The sequence below is a fragment of the Muscardinus avellanarius genome, assembly GCF_963383645.1.
Source record: "Muscardinus avellanarius genome assembly, chromosome: 1".
Classification (NCBI taxonomy): domain Eukaryota; kingdom Metazoa; phylum Chordata; class Mammalia; order Rodentia; family Gliridae; genus Muscardinus; species Muscardinus avellanarius.
The window spans coordinates 62299018-62318997 of NC_137786.1; the positions used below are offsets into that span (position 1 = coordinate 62299018).

The 19980-nt window shown below is 35.2% G+C and overlaps 1 protein-coding gene across 1 annotated transcript in view; it reads right to left on the reverse strand.

Moving 5' to 3' along the window:
- Positions 1-19980, reverse strand: part of ANKRD31 (ankyrin repeat domain 31) — a gene marked incomplete at both ends in the record, with an annotated part of 108541 nt that overhangs the window by 40892 nt on the left and 47669 nt on the right. The window contains 5 exons of the mRNA XM_080705076.1: positions 1152-1204; positions 5764-5908; positions 11918-12060; positions 14802-14957; positions 17899-18111. Of these exons, the coding sequence (XP_080561202.1) occupies positions 1152-1204; positions 5764-5908; positions 11918-12060; positions 14802-14957; positions 17899-18111 (710 nt within the window). The remainder of the gene's footprint in view (positions 1-1151; positions 1205-5763; positions 5909-11917; positions 12061-14801; positions 14958-17898; positions 18112-19980) is intronic.

Here is a 19980-nt window from a genome sequence, read left to right on the forward strand (position 1 = left end):
TACAGTAATCTTTAATTTTCACCTATAGATCTATACTCAATTTAAATTTTGGATAAACCAAACTATTAAATTTATTCATCTGATTAAATTCCACAGAGCCTGCTGGAATATATCCAAACTGATATTTTGAAGTGTAAACAGAAGAAAGGCTTAAACTCAATGTATGTACTAATCTTTTTTTCCTTATGGTACATTTTAATTCCTTTTTGTCAACATTTTGGCATTATTAGTTTTACCTATAATAGAAATTTTAGGCTGCTTAATCTTTAATCATATTTTAAGCTAATCAGTCCAAAGTTTCTTTTACAAGGAAGCTTTACAAGAATGATATAGAAAACTCATCTCTTCTGAATGTTATACAGTTAGAATTAGGGAGTTTCTTACACTGCAACCTGAGAGAACCATATGTAGGGCAGTAGAAAAAGGGATTTAAAAACTAGAAGACAAGCCAGGTATGGTGGCACACACCTTTAATCCCAGTACTGGGAAAGATGAAACAAGACAATCACAGGTTCAAGATTTGAGGCTAGTGTGGGGTAACTTGAGAGAGACCTTCTTTCAAAATAAAAAATAAAATAGGACTGAGGGGATTGCTCAGAGGTCGAATGGCTCTGTTCCATCCCCAATAACACACACACACACACACACACACACACACACACACACACACACACGCACTAGAAGACAAATATACTCCTAAATCAATCTCCGCAGGAAGTTTATCATGTCCTTCCAAGATTCAAACAGAAATACTGCTTTCTCGCTCTTCACAACTCAAGGGCTAGATGAAGAGCAATCAACCACCATGCAAGATTGAGGGGACAGATAAGACACCTTTTACTTTGTACTTTGTATTTAGACCACAGGAAATTTGACATGGTAGATAAACTTCAGCCTCCATGAAGAGGAAAAGAAAGGCAATGGCTATCAATGCATACTGTGCCCAGATACGCTGTATTTACTCAATTACTTCTCAAACTAACAGCCCAGAACCCTCTGATTCTCATGAAATCATCCAGAGTGTCTTAAAACAAAAGGTAAAGTCACTGTTACCGACTAATGTTTCAGCATTCTTTCTTCTCACTCTGATAATCTATAAAATAACTGGTAGTTGCATCTCTATAAATATTTGCTAATAAATTTAGATATACCTTGTGCTGTTGTGCATCTTTTATATCTGCTGAGTCAGTGCTATTTCTTTGAGCTATAAAGAAAAAGAGAAAAAAAAAACAGTTTCCAATGGTCAGACTCTAGACTTCAAAAACCCACAACTCTTTTGCCATAAGAAAACCAAGTGAAAAATTTGAAATTATGTAAACATTTTATACTAAAATTGATACATGAAACATTCATATAATTTATATTTTCCATATTTTTAAAACCAGCTTTGCTGGTTTTAAAGTATAATTGTTTAAGAAACAATCATAACATTTCTATACAAAAAGCAAAATAGACCCAGTAAAGTAATTAATATTAAAGATGGGCACTGAACTCAGTATTTTTAATTTTCTCCACAGGTATATATAGAAATAACTTTTAAATTCAAGCTACTCTTATAAGGCAAAAAATTATTTCAAAAATAATTTTTTTGCAATACTGGGAATTGAACCCAGAGGCACTTTACCTCTAAGCTATATCCCCAGCCCTATTTTTATTCTTTATTTTGAAACAGGATCTCACTAGGTTGTGGAGAGCCTCACAAGTTTCTGAGATTGGTCTCAAGCCTTCAATCTTCCTGTCTCAATCTCCCAAGTACTGGGATTACATGTATACACCATCACACCAAGCTTTCATAGATAATTAGATTATCATTTCCTAAAATGTATGTTTGAAAAGTCCTAGTTTGAATGCTGCATTCTATTTAAAGCAATATATTTTCTGTGCCCATATATACACATGTATATACACGTACATACACATGTGCAGAAAAGTGGCTGATCACACTGCGAATGTGTAGGGGGAAAAAACAGATTGAAATACAAGCCTGCATTGATAATTAAAGGAATGTACTTTAGTGTATTTTTCATTACCTCCCTTAAATACTGAAGGTGAAATGATAATTCCCTTTATATGCATTTAGCCATAAGAGATAAAAACCTAGAAATAATTCCTTGCATATAGAAAGTATTCAATGAATATTTGATAGAGGAATGGCTGAATAAATGAACATCTTAGATGTGATACACAAAAATACAAATTTCCTTGAAATATCATGTTAGAAATACATTTTAACAAGGCTATAATTTAAAAAGACAACAATTTGTTTCTTGAGAATAATTTTCAACATAACCTTATTTAAGTCAGGAAAAGCACATAAACTATCCTATCGAGCAACTGGGGTTAAGCTTATTTTCTGGAGCCTCATTCCTAAGTTTCAATGTTGAGTCACCTGCTTGCCAACTTGGTAACCTTTGGTAAGTACCTTAATGTTTCTGCCTTCATAAAATGTACATAAATAAAAGCTAATAATAGTTTCTACCTTACAGAATTGTGAAGATTAAGTGATAAAATCCATGTAAATAGTTTAGGAGAATTTCTAGCACAGAGAAAATACCCCATTATTATGGTTGTTGTTGTTAATATTTTCTAGGAACATTAACAGTGCTAAAATACTAGCAAATACTGCTTTCTCCAAATTTTGGTTCTTTTTTAAATTTTTTAAATTGGTGCATTATTATCAGCCATCTTAATGGAGTATAGGAGGGCAGAGCCATGTCTACACATATTGCTTATTTAGCCCTTCCCCAATTCTCACCCCATTCCTTTCCCCTTTTCTTCTTCCAAATTTTGGTTATTAAATAAGAGAAAAATATTTTCCAGGCATCAGCATGTCAAGCATGGTTTCTAAGAGAATGTGGAAGGCAGAAAGGTTTTATTTCCTCTCAGTTTTAAGACTCTAGATTCTCTAGTACAACCAACTACCTATATAGGTAAGACTATGAAGTGATGTGTTGTGGTAGGGTAGCTATATTTTTTCCTCCTTGTCACTTTGTATTCCTGTCATATACCATGTACTGTGTTGGTGTATTTTACATACATTAACTCCAGTCCTCACACTAAAAAATCCCATAAATAAGCACGGAGATGAGTAGATATCAAAAGCTCAAATTTGCAGGTAAAAAATTGAGGGTGCTAATACACCCAAGGTTATAAAATCTGTAAGAACGAACCCCTATGGGACATCAATATAGATATCTTTTACTCTAAGATAGAAAAGCAGAAAACATATTTTATATTAAGAGTTGTTTATTTATCATTCTTATAATTAAAAGCTCTTTGGGGCTTAAATACAGCTTAGTGGTAGAATGCTCACTAGCATGTACAAGGCCCTAGGTTTAATCTCCAGCACCTCAAAAACAAAAATAACTCTTCAAATGAAATTTAAAAATACTCTGTATGTATATAGAAATATTCTTTATTTAATTAAATAAATTCCACACTTATATTGAAAAGTAGGCTGGTAAGTAATGATAGAAACTAAACATGTAAACTTAAGAAATATTTAAATCATCTAGGGAAGCATGATAATGCAACTCAACTTAGAAAATTCTCTCACAAATTAGGTGCTAAGTCCCAAAGAGAAAGTGAAGATACTCCTTTCCATGAAGAAAATTTCCTTCTGCATGTAGAGAAGTAAGCATTAGTGAATGGAAAACCCTGAATTGGGAGAAAGGATTAGAATGCTGGAAAAAGCACTTGGCAAACTTATGCATGCCATCATAAAATAGAGAAGTCGAGCAGTTAAGTAGATGATCAAGGCAAAGATTTAAAAATATATAACTTGCCTCTAAAAGTTTTATTTGAAAAATTTCATATAGCTTAAAATGTAAATATGACTTTTAATAATATATTTCAATGTACTTTATGTACTTTTAGACCTGGCCTCAACAAGTTACTGTCTTTCTTATGTGGTATAATTTAGCTTCTAGAGAGGAAGTTCTTTTGCTCTAAAGAAGATACATTGCTTCTCAGTGGCCTTTAATAATCAATGAAAGCTGGTACTATGGAAAGCACCTATACTCCCAGCTACTCAGGAAGCTGAGGCAGGAGGATGACTTGAGCCTAGGAGTTCAAGACCAGCCTGAGCAACATAGAATGACCCATTAAATTTTTTTTTTAGTGAAATTCTTGCTTTATTATAAAAGTAGAGCATATTGATCTGGGCCTTAGTCCTTAATCGATAACATTCAAACAAGGACATTTCTTGAACAAAGTAAATGACTTATAAAAATAAGCGGCTATAGCCGGGCATGGTGGCGCACATTTGTAATCCCCGCGCTTGGGAGGCAGAGACAGGAGGATCACGCAGGTTCGAAGCCAGCCGCACTGGCTTAAGAGACCCTGTTTCCAAATAAAAAAGAAGTATAAAATAGGTCTGGGAGTGTAGCCCGGAGGTAGAAGGGCTTCCAGGAACCCCAGTATCACCAAAAAAAAAAAAAAAAAATAATAATAATAATAATCTATAAAATAAAATGGTGGTCTAAGCTTCATTGAAAAGGTGACATTTGTACTTAGACTTGAAGAAGATGAGGTAAGCATTTGAGGAACAGCAAGGAGGGCAGCGTGACTGCAACTGAGCAATGAAAGTAGAGAGTGGTAGGATGATGGGGTTAACTAGTGGGGTGGCAAGCTGATACAAAACTTTACTACTATAAGTATACTCTTCCAGATTAGAGTGATTGAGGGATTTGAGCCAAGAAATATTGTGATGTTAACAAAAATCTAACAGATGTATTAAAGACGGTATAACAAATATGCCTTGTATTTAAATTATTTTATATAATATTTTTTGTTGGTAAGTTCAAATCAAATTCTTTTGTAGTTCAATTTAATAGTGTAATGAATGGGAAAGAAAAGCAGATAACCATAAGAATGGATATAAACAATTCTAGCCATAATCATTGAAATAAATACAACCAAATGTAATTTTTTTTTAACATCATGTAATTCAGTCAAAGGACTGTGGAGAAAATTGATGTTTATAAATAGCTCCTTAACTGTTTGCAATGCACAACCTGGAGGAAAAGTAATGTCTTTCTTTTTTCTTATAAAGCCCTTTCTTTATGTGTGTTCTTTATGTGTGTTTGCAAACATGCCAATGTAGGTTATCAAAGGAATGAAGTAGCCGGGCATAGTGGTGCACACTTGTAATCCCAACATTCCAGAGGCTGAGACTGGAGGATCACAGTTCATGGGCAGCCTCAGCTACTTAGGCCCTTCGCAACTTAGTGAGACTCTGAAAATAGAGCTGGGAGTGTAGCTCAGAGGTAGAATGCCCCTAGGTTCCATTCCCAGTACTGCAAAAAACAAAACAAAACAAAAAAAAACAACAACAAAAAACAGGAATGGAGTAACAACATTGGATAGATTCTCTAAACTTATGAGGAAAATTTTAATTTGAAATTTGTATAAAGTCAAAATTTATAATTCTATCAATATGATGAATAATAGCAGGGCGTGGTGGTGCACGCTTGTAATCCCGTGCTTGGGAGGCTGAGACAGGAGGATTGCACAGGTTCAAAGCCAGCCTCAGCTACTTAGTGAGGCTTTCAGCAACTTAGTGAGGCTTTCAGCAACTTAGTGAGACCCTGTTTCCGAATAAAATATAAAAAAGGTCTGGGAGTATAGCCCGGAGGTAGGAAGCCTCTGGGTTCCACTCCAGTACCACCAAAAAAAAAAAAAAAAAAAAAAAAAAAAAAATATATATATATATATATATATATATATATAGTGAATAACTATAACAGGGCAGTTTAATCTTACCTGGTATAAGATATCTTTTATGTTCTGGAATATGTTTCTCAAGGAGACGTTTCATAAATGAATCTTTGACCTCATCCAAAGCACACTTTCCACTTTCACTTCTAAATAATGGATCAGCTCCATTCAAAAGAAGTAACTCTGCCACCTAGAAGAAGACTGTTCATGTAAAGGATCCTATACAAATGGTATATTATTGTAAATGTGTGTTAGCATACAACTCTATGCAACATCAAATGTTTCTTTTAACAATAGTCTGAGATTATAACATCTTTGCCCAACAACAAAAATTAATGTGGTTACTGAATCATAACTTAATATACTAATGATTACACACACACACACACACACACACACACACACACACACACACACACACAAAGGCTTTTGCCTATAAATGCTTCCTACTGCCAAGGATATCCTGTCCTTTTCCTTAGAAATTGTAAACGATACTTTATTTGAAGAAAAAAATCTTTGCAAATGTCATTAAATAAGGATATTTGGATGAGAAGATTATCTTTAACTATCTGGGTGAGCCCAAAATACCTTCCTTTATAAGAGGCAGAGGAAGACTTTATATGTGCACACACAAAGGAAAATGTGATGTGAAGAAAAAGAAAGAGATTGGAGTGATGCAGCTCAAATCAAGAATGAGAACTGCCAGAAACCAGCAGAAGTTGAAAGAGGCGAGAAATGAATTATTCCATATAGACTCTGAAGGTAGTAAAACACTAATAAAACCTTCGTTTTAGCCCAGTGATACTAATTTTGGACTTCTGGCCTTCTGGACTATAAGAAAATACATTTCTGTTGCTTTAAGCCACTAAGTTTGTGGTAATCATTTGTAGATTGATAGGGGAACAGGAAGCAATAGTAGATACAATTAAATCTATAATTCAGTTTCAAGTTATGCATAAGAAGATAATGAATTTATGCCCAGATATTCACATTTTGTTTGGAAAAGAAAATACACAATGCATTCCTTTCTTTCAGGAAAAGTACTTTTATAGGGAAGTAGTTAAAAAGGACATGGTATTTAACTCTTGAAGTTTTGTGTCAAATAATCAGTCAGCAGAGTTCACATTTTTCTCAGCTGCTCACAGAACCTTCTCCAAAATCGATCACATCCTGGGACACAAAGTGAGCACTAGCAAATTAAAAAAATGTGACATGCTTCCCTGTGTCTTTTCAGATCATAATAGAATGAAACTAGAAATCAACTAAGAAGACCCACAGAAACCACATAAATATGTGGAGTCTGAACACCACACTGCTGAATGAAGAATGGGTAACAGAAGAAGTAAGAGGTGAAATCAAGAAATTACTAGAAACAAAAGAAACTAGAGATAACATATCAAAACCTCTGGGACACTTTGAAGGCAATATTAAGAGGAAAATTCATAGAACTGAGTGCTCACATAAGAACAGGAAATCACCAAATAAATAACCTAATGACAAACCTTACAGCCCTTGAAAAACATGAACAATCTAACCCCAAAGCCAGTAGAAGACAGGAAATTATTAAAATCAAAGCAGAAATCAACAAAATGGAGAATACAAAAAATACAAAAAAATCAACAAAATCAAAAGCTGGTTTCTCAAAAAAAAAATAACAAGATAGATAAACCACTAGCCAACCTATCCAAAAAATAGAATCACCCAAATACAAAGATAAGAGATGAAAAAGGAGATATTACTACAGACAGTATAGAAATCCAGAGGATTACCAGAAACTACTTCGAAAAACTATACAACAAAATGGAAAATCGGGATGAAATTGACAACGTTTTAGATAAATACAACCTGCCTAAACTGAGTCAAGAAGATATAGAAAATTTAAACCAACCTTATTAAGAATCAAAGAGATTGAAACAGCAATAAAGAACCTACCATCAAAGAAAAGCCCAGGACCAGAAGGCTTCCCAAGTGAATTTTATAAAACCTTTATAGAAGAGCTAATCCTGATACTCCTCAATCTATTTCATGAAATAGAAAGAAAAAAAAAAAAAACAGGACTTTCCCAAATACATTCTATGAAGTCACCATCACACTAATACCAAAATGAAATAAAGACAGCTCGAAGAAGGAAAAGTACAGGCCTATATCTTTGATGTACTTGGATGCAAAATTGCTAAACAAAATACTAGCAACATGTATTCAAAACCATATCAAGAAAATCATAGACCGTGACCAGGTAGGGTTTATCCCAGGGATGCAAGGCTGGTTCAAGATACGAAAATCAATCCATGTTATTCATCATATAAGCAGAACCAAAGACAGAAATCACACGATTATTTCAATAGATGCTGAAAAGGCATTTGACAAAATCCAACTTCCATTTATGCTAAAAGCACTGCAGAGAATCGGAATAGAAGGAAAACATACCTCAATATCATAAAGGCAATCTATGACAGGCCCATAGCCAACATCCTATTAAATGGGGAAAAACTTTGAGAATGTCTCCTAACAACAGGAACAAGACAAGGATGTATATTATCACCACTTCTTTTAAATATAGTACTTGAGACTCTAGCCAGAGCAATAAGGCAAGAAAAAGAAATCAGAGGAGTACAAATACAAAAAGAAGAACTCAAACTTTCACTATTTTCAGATGACATGATACTATACTTAGAGGACCCAACAAACTCCACCAAAAGGCTTATAGAACTGATCAACAGATTCAGCAAAATCAATCTTAAGAAATCAGAAGTTTTTCTGTACACCAACTATAAATCCACTGAAAAAGAAATTCAGAAAACACTTCCACTCAGATATTAACAAATCAGTCCTTAAATTCATTTGGAAAAACAAAAAACCCAGAATAGCCAAAGTAGTTCTCAGCAACAAAAAACATGCAGGAAGGATAATACCTTCCTTTATATTACAAAGCCACTATAATAAAAATAGCATGGTACTGGCACAAAAATAGATACATAGACCAATGGAGCAGAATAGAAGACTCAAAAACAAATCCACACAGTTACAGAAAATTAATTTTTGACAAAGGAGCCAAAAATAATCACTGGAAACAAAATAGCCTCTTCAACATATGGCGTTGACAAAACTGGTTAACCATATGCAGATAAATGGAAAAAAATCTGACTTTCTTACCCTGCACAAGAATCAATTCAAGATGGATCAAAGACTTGGAAATTAGACCAGAGACCTTGCAGCTCTTTGAAGAGGGCATAGGTCCAACACTGCAACACATAGGCACAGATAAAAACTTTCTCAACAAGACCCCAAAGGCATAAGAAACTAAAAAGCGAATCAATACCTGGGATTGCATGAAAGTGGAGAGCTTCTGTACAGCAAAGGAAACTATCAAGAACCTCACAGAGAGCCAACAGAATGGGAGAATATTTTTCCAAACTTCTCCTCCAATAAAGGACTAATATCTAGAATATACAGAGAACTCAAGTAACTCAGCACTAAGAAAACAAATAGCCCAATTAAAAAAAAAAGGGCAAGGGAACTAAATGGACACTTCACAAAAGAAGAAATTCAAATAGCCAATAAATGCACAAAAAAATGCTCAACATCATTGGCAATCAGAGAAATGCAAATCAAAACTACCCTGAGATTTCACCTATCTCCAACTAGAATGGCAATCATTCAAAACACAAACAACAACAAATGCTGGCAAGGATGTAGAGAAGTGGGAACTCTAAAATATTGTTGGTAAAATTGCAAATTGGTGCAACTACTTTGGAAAACAGTATGCAGGATCCTCAGAAGAATGGGAATGAATTTACCATATGATCAGCAATACCACTTCTGAGTATCTACCCAAAAGAAAGGAAACCAAACTACTAAACTAATGCATGCATATCTATGTTCATAGCTGCACAATTCACCATTGACAAACTATGGAACCATTCAAGATGTTCATCAACAGATGAACTGATTACAAAACTATGGGATATGTACACAATGGAATTTTACTCAGTCATAAAGAAAAACAATTATGTAATTTACAGGGAAATGGATGGAACTGAAGGACATTATGTTAAGTGAGATTAGTCAGTCACAAAAAATAAGAAATCAGATGTTCTCCCTAATATGTGAAAGCTTGGGAGAAAATGGGTCATAGGAGGAACTTTAGATGAAGAAGGATATACTATAGATGAGCAAATAAGGCTACCTAACTGAAGGGATGTGAAGGGGGAAGAGGGAAATTCTCTAATGCACATGATGTACTTCAACAAACATATCAATGTACTAAGCCAAACATGAGGAGAGAGGGGGAGGGAAGGAGGTGAGAACTGGGAAAGGGCTAAATGGGTGATGTGTGCATGTATGTCTCCACCATCCTGCATCCCATTAAGATGTATGAATACAATGCACCAATAAAAATTTTAAAAATAAATTACAAAACTGGGTACCACAAGAATTCTCTATGCTGATCCCTCTACAAAATGGAAAGGAATGATCCCACCTATCACCAGGCAATGCATTACCAAAATAAGCAGAAGTGCCTAAATTCTCCCTTCTCTATCCCCATGGCTTACAGAAGCCTTCTCTATCTCTGCTATTGAGGTTTCTTCTGGAAATATATAGAACAGATCTTCCTGAGCCCAGTTTTCCTTTCCTACCCCAGGAAGTCTACACACAGAAGCAACTTCTAATACTTGAAATAAATATTAAGATCTCTTCAGAGATTTGGGGTGAAGTTCAGTGGTAAAATCACTTGGTTAGCATGCAAAAGGACCCAAATTAGATCCCCAACACCAAGAAAATAAAGGGAAGGAAAGAAGGAAGATTCAACAAGTGCCTACACCCTACATTGTAGTGCCTGTGCCAGAAAAAATATGTAGGAAGCTCAGAACATATGTGGTTTCTGAGATAAACCATGTATACTATAATTTATAATCTTTATGTAATATTACCATCAATTGCAATTACTTTTAATCAATTGATAAGCAATTGTGGTATTTTGATTTCTGTGTGGGAGAGAATACTGGGGATTTAACACAGGGGCATTATAAAATTGTTCTACAACCTCAGTTACCTTTTTTTTGTAGTACTAGGGATTAAATTCAGGAACAATCTACCTCTGAACTACACGCCCAGCCTGATTTTTTTTATTTTGAAATAGGGTCTCGCTTAAGTTACCGAGGCTGGTCTCTAGCCTGTGATCCTCCTGTCTCAGCCTCCCAAGTACTAAGATTACAGGTATGCATCACCGCACCACACCACACCACACCCTCCAACTCTTTTTTAGTATGTATATATGTATGTATGTATGTATGTATGTATGTATGTATCTATCTATCTATCTATCTATCTATCTATCTATTTTGTAACAGGGTCTTGCTAGGTTGCTGAGAATCTCGCTATTTACTGAGGCTGACCTCAAACCTGTAATGCTCCTGTCTCAGCCTCTCAAATACAGATTACAAGCATGCACCAGCACAGCAGCACACCTGGAATATTCTGATATTTAAACCAGTGGTACACTCATGTTAGTATGTGCTTACTGATGATTAACTCTGGGAGGTTCTCATTGCTGAATCTGAAAGTAATACTAGACTCCATAGGCTATAAGCCTCTTATTAGGACCAGACATCATTGTGTAATACTTCATAAGAAGGAAAGAGTCTTAAAAGAATATAAATATAAAAAGAGTTTTAAAGGAGTAAAAGTTGAAAATACTATTCATAAACCTAAGATGTTCCATAAATTTATTAAAAATATATAAAATAGCATCTTCCAGGCAGGCATGGTGGCACATACATACAGCTAACTAGAGGCTAAGGCAGGAGGATTCTTGAATCGAGGAGTTTGAGGTCAGTCGGGGGAAGCAGAGTGAGATCCTATCTCAAAAAAAAAAAAAAGCTGATGTGGTGGTATTGCATGCTTGTGGTCTCAGTACTTAGGAGGCTGAGATAGGAGATTGCAGGTCTGGGAGTATAGCTCAGACATAGAATGACCCTGGGTTTAATCCTCAGTTCTGAAAAATATAGTAAAAAAAACTGTAAAATAGAACCAACCATTTTAGACCCAGAAAACCCACCACATGGCAAAATTTTATTATAAATTCTAAGTATTCATTAGAAGGATGAACTGAAATTGAAATGTCTGCAAGTTTTCTCCAGAGACATTTAATATTTGCAGAATGTAATATTTGCTACATAAACGAAAGCATTAATTATACCTTATGATGTCCATTCACCACAGCATCATATAGGGGAGTGATCTGGTACATTCCTTTGCTATTTACATCTGCTCCGCCTTTTAATAGTTCACTTGCTGTTCGATAAAATCCTCCTACGCTCGCTTCATGAAGTGCTGTCCAGCCTATCATATAAAAAAGAAAAATGGCATGTGTTTATATTTGGTATCTTAAAAATGTTTTGTGCTTGCTCTTAAAAAAAAAACCCAACTCTAATATTTGGTCTTGGGAAACTGGAGATTGAACCCAGAAGCATTCTACTACTGAGCTGTACCCCCACCCATTTTTAAAATTTTTTTACTTTGAAAGAAGGCCTTGTTAAATTCCTGGGTCTGGTCTTAAGTCTATGGTCCTCCTGTCTCTACCTCCTAAGTATTGGGATTATAGGCATGCACCACTACTACCAACTTAGATTCTTTTTAAAAAAATATATATTTTGACTAAGCCAGGCATGATGGTACACTCTTGTAATCCTAGTACCCCCAGTATGGATATGTGTGTGTATATTTATGTGTGTATATTTGTGTGTGCGCGTGCGCGCGCGCGCGCGTGTGTGTGTGTGTGTGTGTGTGTGTGTGTGTGTGTGTAAGGATACTGGGAATTGAATCCAGGGACATCATTCTGCCTCTAAGTTTCTGAGGCTGGAGAAGCACCTGCAATCCTCTTGTCTCAGTATATGTGTATGTGTGCATATATGTATACAAACTATATGAGGCAATAGAGTCACCATGAAAGCACCCTGTATTATTTGGTGGATCAATAAATTTGAGGAATAAACCAAATGCCTAAATGTTCAATCCTATTGTAGAAAACTATGAGGTCAAACATTTTAAAGTATTCTTAATTCCCAAATAAAAAGCTGAAGAGGTCAATTATCAACTAATATAGAACACTGGCTACAGGTTACTTAACTATGAAGAAGAGGAGGGTTTTGCTTCTTCTAGTTCACAATACTTTAAAGTATGTATTTATTTTTCTCCTCATATGCAAAAATAAAAAAGGTATTTATAATAGTTCAACTAAAAAAACCACAAATTACTCCAAGAAAATCACCTGTCCTTATATAGTCTTTCTCTTTGTTAGCCAGATACAATGGTATAAGTTATAAATATTAAATTCTAATAAATCACATAATAGAAGAAAATCTTTAAAATGTATTTTAAAAGTACTTCAGAGCCAGGCATGGTGGTGCACACTTGTAATCCCATTTGGGAGGATGAGACTGGAGGATCGCAGTTCGTGGACAGCCTCAGCTATTTAGTGAGGCCCTCTGCAACTTAGTGAGACTCCGATTCAAAGTAAGGAATAAAAAAACAGGGCAGGGATGTAGCTCAGAAGTCGAATGCCCTTGGGTTCCATCCCCAGACCCATAAAAAAAAAAAAAAGTATACTTCACTAGCTCTTTTCATAACCTTCTCTACCAAGGTTTCTCAATCTCAGTGCTGTCATTTTAGGCTAGACAATTCTTTGTTGTTTTGAACATTGTAAAATGTATTTGACAAATTGAAACCAGGGATGCTGCTAAGCATTTTACAAAAAACATCAAAAGAGTAAGCACACAGGAAATTATTGGTAAAATGACAGTTTTAAATCCAACTTTTTATATTAAATGTGAACTGACTACTCTAATTCTCAAATAAAAGACAGAGATTAGAAGGACAGATTTTAAAAACCAAAACAACATGTCATCTACAAGAAATATACTTTAAATATAAAGATGTAGATTACAAATTAAAGATGGAGCAGAGCAGGGTGGCACATACCTGTAATCCAAGTACTAGAGCTTGAGACAGAAGGATCAAAGGTTCACAGTCAGCTTTAGTGACTTAGCAAGGCCCTCTCCAACTTAGTGAAACCTTGTTTCAAAAATAAAACAGGGCTGTGTAGCTCAGAGGTGGAATGCCTATGAGCTCAATCCTCAGTACCACAAAATAAGTAAGTAAGTAAATAAGTAAATATAAAAAGATAAAACAAGTAATAAACATGTCTAAAATGTCTATTAAATAAACATAATATAGTGAACCTCAAGACATAATTTATTACTAGCAATAGACATTTCATAATAAAATCAATTTATCAGAAATGACAATTTTCAACTGCCTATGTATCTAATATAGAATTTCAAATTTTAAGAGGCAAAAATTGACATAATTAAAGGAATATACACTTCCATAAGCAGTTATTAAGATTTTACTACCTTTCATAGGAAATAAATCTGCTAGACAAAAAATAAAAAATAAATGACCTTACTTACAATATCAATACCATCTAAATGACATTTTTAGGACATTATATACAGCTAAAGACTAAAAATCCAAGTGTACATGGGATATTTACCAGAGACCATATACTAGGCATATACTAGACAAGAAACAAATACTCAATAAATGTAAAAGACTCTGTTTCAACATAAAAATAAAACACAGATAGGGGTGTAGCTCAGAGATAGAATTATCCTGGGTTCAATCCCCAGTACATAAAAAGGAAGACATTTCATCATAAAATTTTCCCCTGTTGTTTAGGGTACCATATAGAATCCTGTTTTTTACTTCATTTCTCCTCCACTCAAGATTAAGTCTCACAGGAACAATGACCACACAAAGCCATGCTAGGGAACCGTATGCTTCCTTCTTAATGCCACTGCACGTGGTCCACCTGGCATAATCTTATCCTGCCACTCACCCGCCCACACACACACCTTACCCTCTTCCCTAGAAGATAATGGTAAAGAGCTCTTTATACAAAAGAAGTAGCAGAAAACTGTTTGGGACTTCCTTAGGCCCACTTTACTATACTTTCAGAGGGGTGATTCACCTAAAACTGCAAACCACATCCAAGACAATTGTGGGTGGTAAACCTAACTTACCAGCATAACTTTTCTGATTAACATCTGCACCTTTTTTTATACAACGATGAACAAGATCAACATCATTGCGCAGAGCAGCTTTATACAATAAGGTCTCTCCAAAAATGTTTCTTCGGTTTATTCTAGAAAGAGGCATCTTATTCACCTTCGGTTTTTCTGAAATGATGGAATGAAAAAAAAAAAGAAAAATTCCTTAATTGAAAATCAGGAGAAATAGAAGTAAGTAGTTAAATTCAGTTAATACTCTAGAAGTAAGGTATATTATATTATGAAAGAGTATTTCATCCATTAATCCAAACCAAATGTTACCTGCATATAAAAAGGAAAAATAAGCCGGGCATGGTGGCACATGCTTGTAATCCCAGCATTTGGGAGGCTGAGACAGGAGGATCGTGGTTTGTGGACAGCCTCAGCTACTTAGTGAGGCTCTCTGCAACTCAGACCCGGTTTCAAAATAAAGAATAAAAAATAGGGCAGGGGCTGTAGCTCGGAGGTCGAGTGCCCCTAGGTTCCATCCCCAGACCTGCAATAAATAAATAAATAAATAAATAAATAAATAAATAAATAGGAAGGGAAAATAAATGTTAGTGATTTTTTAATGCTTTCAGTAAATTAAAAATTATGAGCAATGTACACTGATAAAATTCCATGAAAGGTACAGAAGACTAGTCATTTTCTTAAAGTTCTGGTAAAAAGGATTATTATTATTATTATTATTATTAGTAGTAGTAGTAGTAGTAGTAGTAGTAGTAGTAGTAATGGTGGTGGTGGTGATGACTGAACCAAGGGGCATTCTATCTCCAAGCTACATTCCCAGCCATTTTTATTTTTTGTTTTGAAACAAGGTCTCATTTGGTTGCTCACTGGTGAGGCTGTCCTTGAACCTACAATCATCTTGGTCATACAGGCATGCATGACCACTCCTGGATGAAAAGAATTATTTAAATCTAGAATCATATATTATCTGCTATTTTTTTGGATCCTGAATGTTCCCCAAGGTTATGTGTGTTAGAGGCCTGATCCCTAAGATGGAACTACTGGGAGGGTGGTGTTTTAAGAGGAAGGGCCTAATAAGAGGTATTTAGGTCACTGGAAATATGTCTTTGAAGAGGTTAATGGGATCTCAATCCCTTCTTTTCCCTCTATCTCCTGTGCATGATATAAACACCATCATGTGTTCCTGCCATGTTATGCTGCTTCACTATAGGTTCAAAGCAATAGGACCAACAGGTTGTGGACTGAAACCTCTTGAAATATGAATCAGTAACTTCATCTCTTTATAAGCTGATTGTCTTGGGTATTTGGTAGAGTGACAGAAAACAGACTAACATATTATCAAACTTTCCAAAATATTATAGTATCAAATGTCTTCCACAACCATGAAAAGAAGTATTTCAGAGGCATATTGGAAGATATAAAAATGAACCCCAATAGCAATAGAAAAAAATATACTTAATTTTTTTCTTTACTAAAAGTAACAGTCATGAAACTAAAGGAAGATTGATGGGTTTAGTCTTCGCACAGTTAAAATAATTTTCCAGATACATATCAAGTATCAATTCTCTATTATGTCTCCAAAAACATTGAAACTGTGTTTTTACATGTCAATTCTGAAGGGCAATATTAATTTGAATTTCTTAAATTTCAGGTTAGTTTTATGATAAGCTTTTCAAATTCTGTACTAGTTAACCTGCCCCATCTTAAAACCTCATAGCGGTAATTGAGTACTACAGCAACTTTCTTAATGGCTGCATTTAAGTGCTTTGCCTTTTACTGAATTCCTCACATTCAGTCTTGCTATAAAACAAACCTAACTGCTGAACATTTGAGCCTACCTTCCTATTTAGAGAATACAAAGCATTCTACTACCATCAGATAATTTGTATACTTACCATGAAACAATACTATTTACTCCCAAATCTATGCTAGTTGTACTTGAAAAATTTATTAAAAATAAATTAGGATGAAATAAAAACTTTTCAATGGAAACTACATTATATAAGACATTCATTTCCAGTCATAACTAAATAAATACTGTGACTTACCCTCCCTGGGTAAATAACTAAAAAATTAGACAAAAATGTGTAAATGGATCTATTCTTACATTAGAAAACAGACAGTCCAGTTCTATGATCCATTCAGTTGGAAAATATTTCCCTATCTTTTATTTTTTTTTTTAAAAGTCTGTATTACTTCTCCCTTAAATGTTTGGTGGAAATCACCACTTTAAGTGTTACAGACTGAACTCTCCTCTCCTTTAAGTCATATGTTGAAGTCCTAATCCAATAGGAATGGATTCAGGTATGGGTGTATGTATGTATGTATGTGTGTATGTGTGTGTGTATATATATGTATATTTGTGATACTATTTTTCTCTTAACTGCTAGTTCATGTCCCTTACCAATTTTTTCCTCAGTAGTAAAGCTTTTTTTATTAATATTTTAACATGCAAAAAGCTGCAATTATTTAGTAGGGGATAAGTATCTACCCATCAAATCATCATCAAAGGCATGCGGATATATCTATTCTGTCCTTTAGCTTTACTATTTCATGAAAACTTTTTGCATGTTAATATAATTAGCCCTTTGTACAATGTACTAATATTTCTTCTCTGATCTTTAGTGTATATTTCTATACACTTTATAAATTGTATGTAATCTGTTTTATCATTCTTTTACTTTCTGGTTCCTTTCAGAGTTTGAATCATTCTCCCCCACCCAGTACTGGGGATAGAACCCAGGGGCGTTCTATAGAACTCAGAGATACACCCAGCCCTATTTTTTTATTCTTTATTTTGAAACAGGGTCTCACTGAGTTGCAAAGGGCCTCACTAATTTAGAAAAATAAGAAATGTTATAGAGATCAAATTCTGTTTGTTCTTTGCTCTACTTACTGCTTGGTCTTTCTTTTACCACCAATTTGAAATGTCATCTTCATCACAAATCTGATTCATATCACCATTGTATCTGGCTTCTATATCCAAACTTTCTATTCTGTTTCACTGATTTACCTGACAATTCACATGCCAGTGCCAAATTCCTTCAATGTTTTTCTAATATGCTTTCACGTTACACAAAACAGAGTCCTGATACTCTACCTTCTGTTTGCTTTTTCAGGGCGCCCAGAGAAGCTGCGGGATCTAGCAGTACAGCAAGGCATCCAGAGTCCCGGACCAGGGCAGCCAGGTAATAGTGTGTGCCCAGACGAACCACGGGACTTAGCATGCACCCAGTATGTGCCACAGGACACGGTGATAACCCTGTGGGCCCACTGTGAGCCACAGGACCTGGCGTGCTAGTCCAGTTAGAACCTCCAGAAACACAGGAAAGGTGCTCAAGGAGGGATACCTGCACAGGGCCACAGGGGGTCGCCCAAAGACTACATTTGCAGGTAGGAAAGCACAGAGGGCAGAAGTGCGAATTACAGGCTATTAATACAGGAAACAGGGACTTGCACAGAACTCATTAACAGTGACTCCCAACACCCTGTCACCTAAACACAAAGCTGTCAGAGATGAGAGAGGACCTCAAACATTCAGAGAGTTGGTACAGAAGCTGACAATAGGGTACAGAGCAAATAAGAGACAATGGAATATACTCCAGAAGCTACCACAGTGATCAGACATTCAGATATTATACGGGCCCACCCCATATTCGTAAATCAGTAGGCTAATTTTTTTGTTTTATTTTGTTTTATTTTTTCCTTTTACTTGGGTTTTTGTTTGGTTTATTGTTTTACTTTGTTGTCTCACATGGTCACTAGAGAAGGGAATCAAAGGAATTCAAAGAGGAAGAGAAAAATTAAAACTATCCTTATTTGCAGATGACATGATCCTTTATCTAGAAGACCCAAAGAAATGAAACAAAAGACTTCTGGAGCTGATTAACCTATTCAGCAACCTAAAGAAATCATTTGCTTTTCTGTATGCCAACAATGAATCCACAATGAAAGAAATAAAGAAAACAATTCCATTCACTATAACCTCAAAACCAATAAAATACCTAGGAATAAACCTAACCAAAGATGTAAAAGACCTCTACAAAAAAATCTATAAAACATTAAAGAAAGAAATTGAAGAAGACCTTGGAAGATGGAAAGATCTCCTGTGATCATGAATAGGCAGAATAAATATCAAAATGACCATTCTGCCAAAAGTGATCTATAGATTCAATACAGTTCCCACTACAATATCAATGACATTCTTCACAGACCTAGAAAAATCAGTCATGAATTTTATATGGAGAAAGAAAAGATCCAGAATAGCCAAAGCAATTCTCAGCAATAAGAACCATGCAGAAGGCATCACAATCCCGGAATTCAAATTATAATAAAACAATAGTAGTAAAAACAGCATAGAAATGGCACAACAGGCATACTGACCAGTGGAACAAAATAGAAGATACAGAAACCAACCCACACACCTATAGTCAATTAATCTTTGACAAAGGGGCCAAACTCATACACTGGAGAAAAGAGAGCCTTTTCGACAAATGGTGCTGGGAGAACAGGCTATCCATTTGTAGAATGATGAAATAAATCCTTACCTTTCACCATGCACAAGAAATCAACTTGAGATAGATCAAAGACTTAGAAATTAGACCAGAGACTGTGAAGTTATTAAAGGAGGGCATCAGTTCAACACTTCAACATATAGGCACAGGAAGTAACTTTCTCAACAAGACCTCCAAAGCTCAGAAAAGTAAAGCAAGAATTAACAGGTGGGATGGCATCAAACTAAAAAGTTTCTTCTCATCAAAGGAAACCATCAAGAACCTAAAGAGGAAACCTACAGAAGGGAAGAAGATCTTTACCAGCCACCACTCTGATAGAGGGCTAATATCCAGAATATAAAAAGAGCTCAAAAGACTCTACACTAGCAAAACAAATAACCCAATCAAGAAATGGGCAACTGAACTGAATAGACACTTTACAAAAGAAGAGATACAATTGGCCAATAGATACATGAAAAGATCTATTAGCCATCAGGGAGATGCAAATCAAAACTACACTGAGATTCCATATAACCCCAATCAGAGTGCCAAGCACAAAGAAATCAAATAACAATTGCTGGTGAGAATGTGGGGAAAGAGGAACTCTTTTACACTGTTGGTGGGAGTGCAAACTAGTTCAGCTGCTATTGAGATCAGTGTGCAGATTCCTTAGAAAACTGGGAATAGAT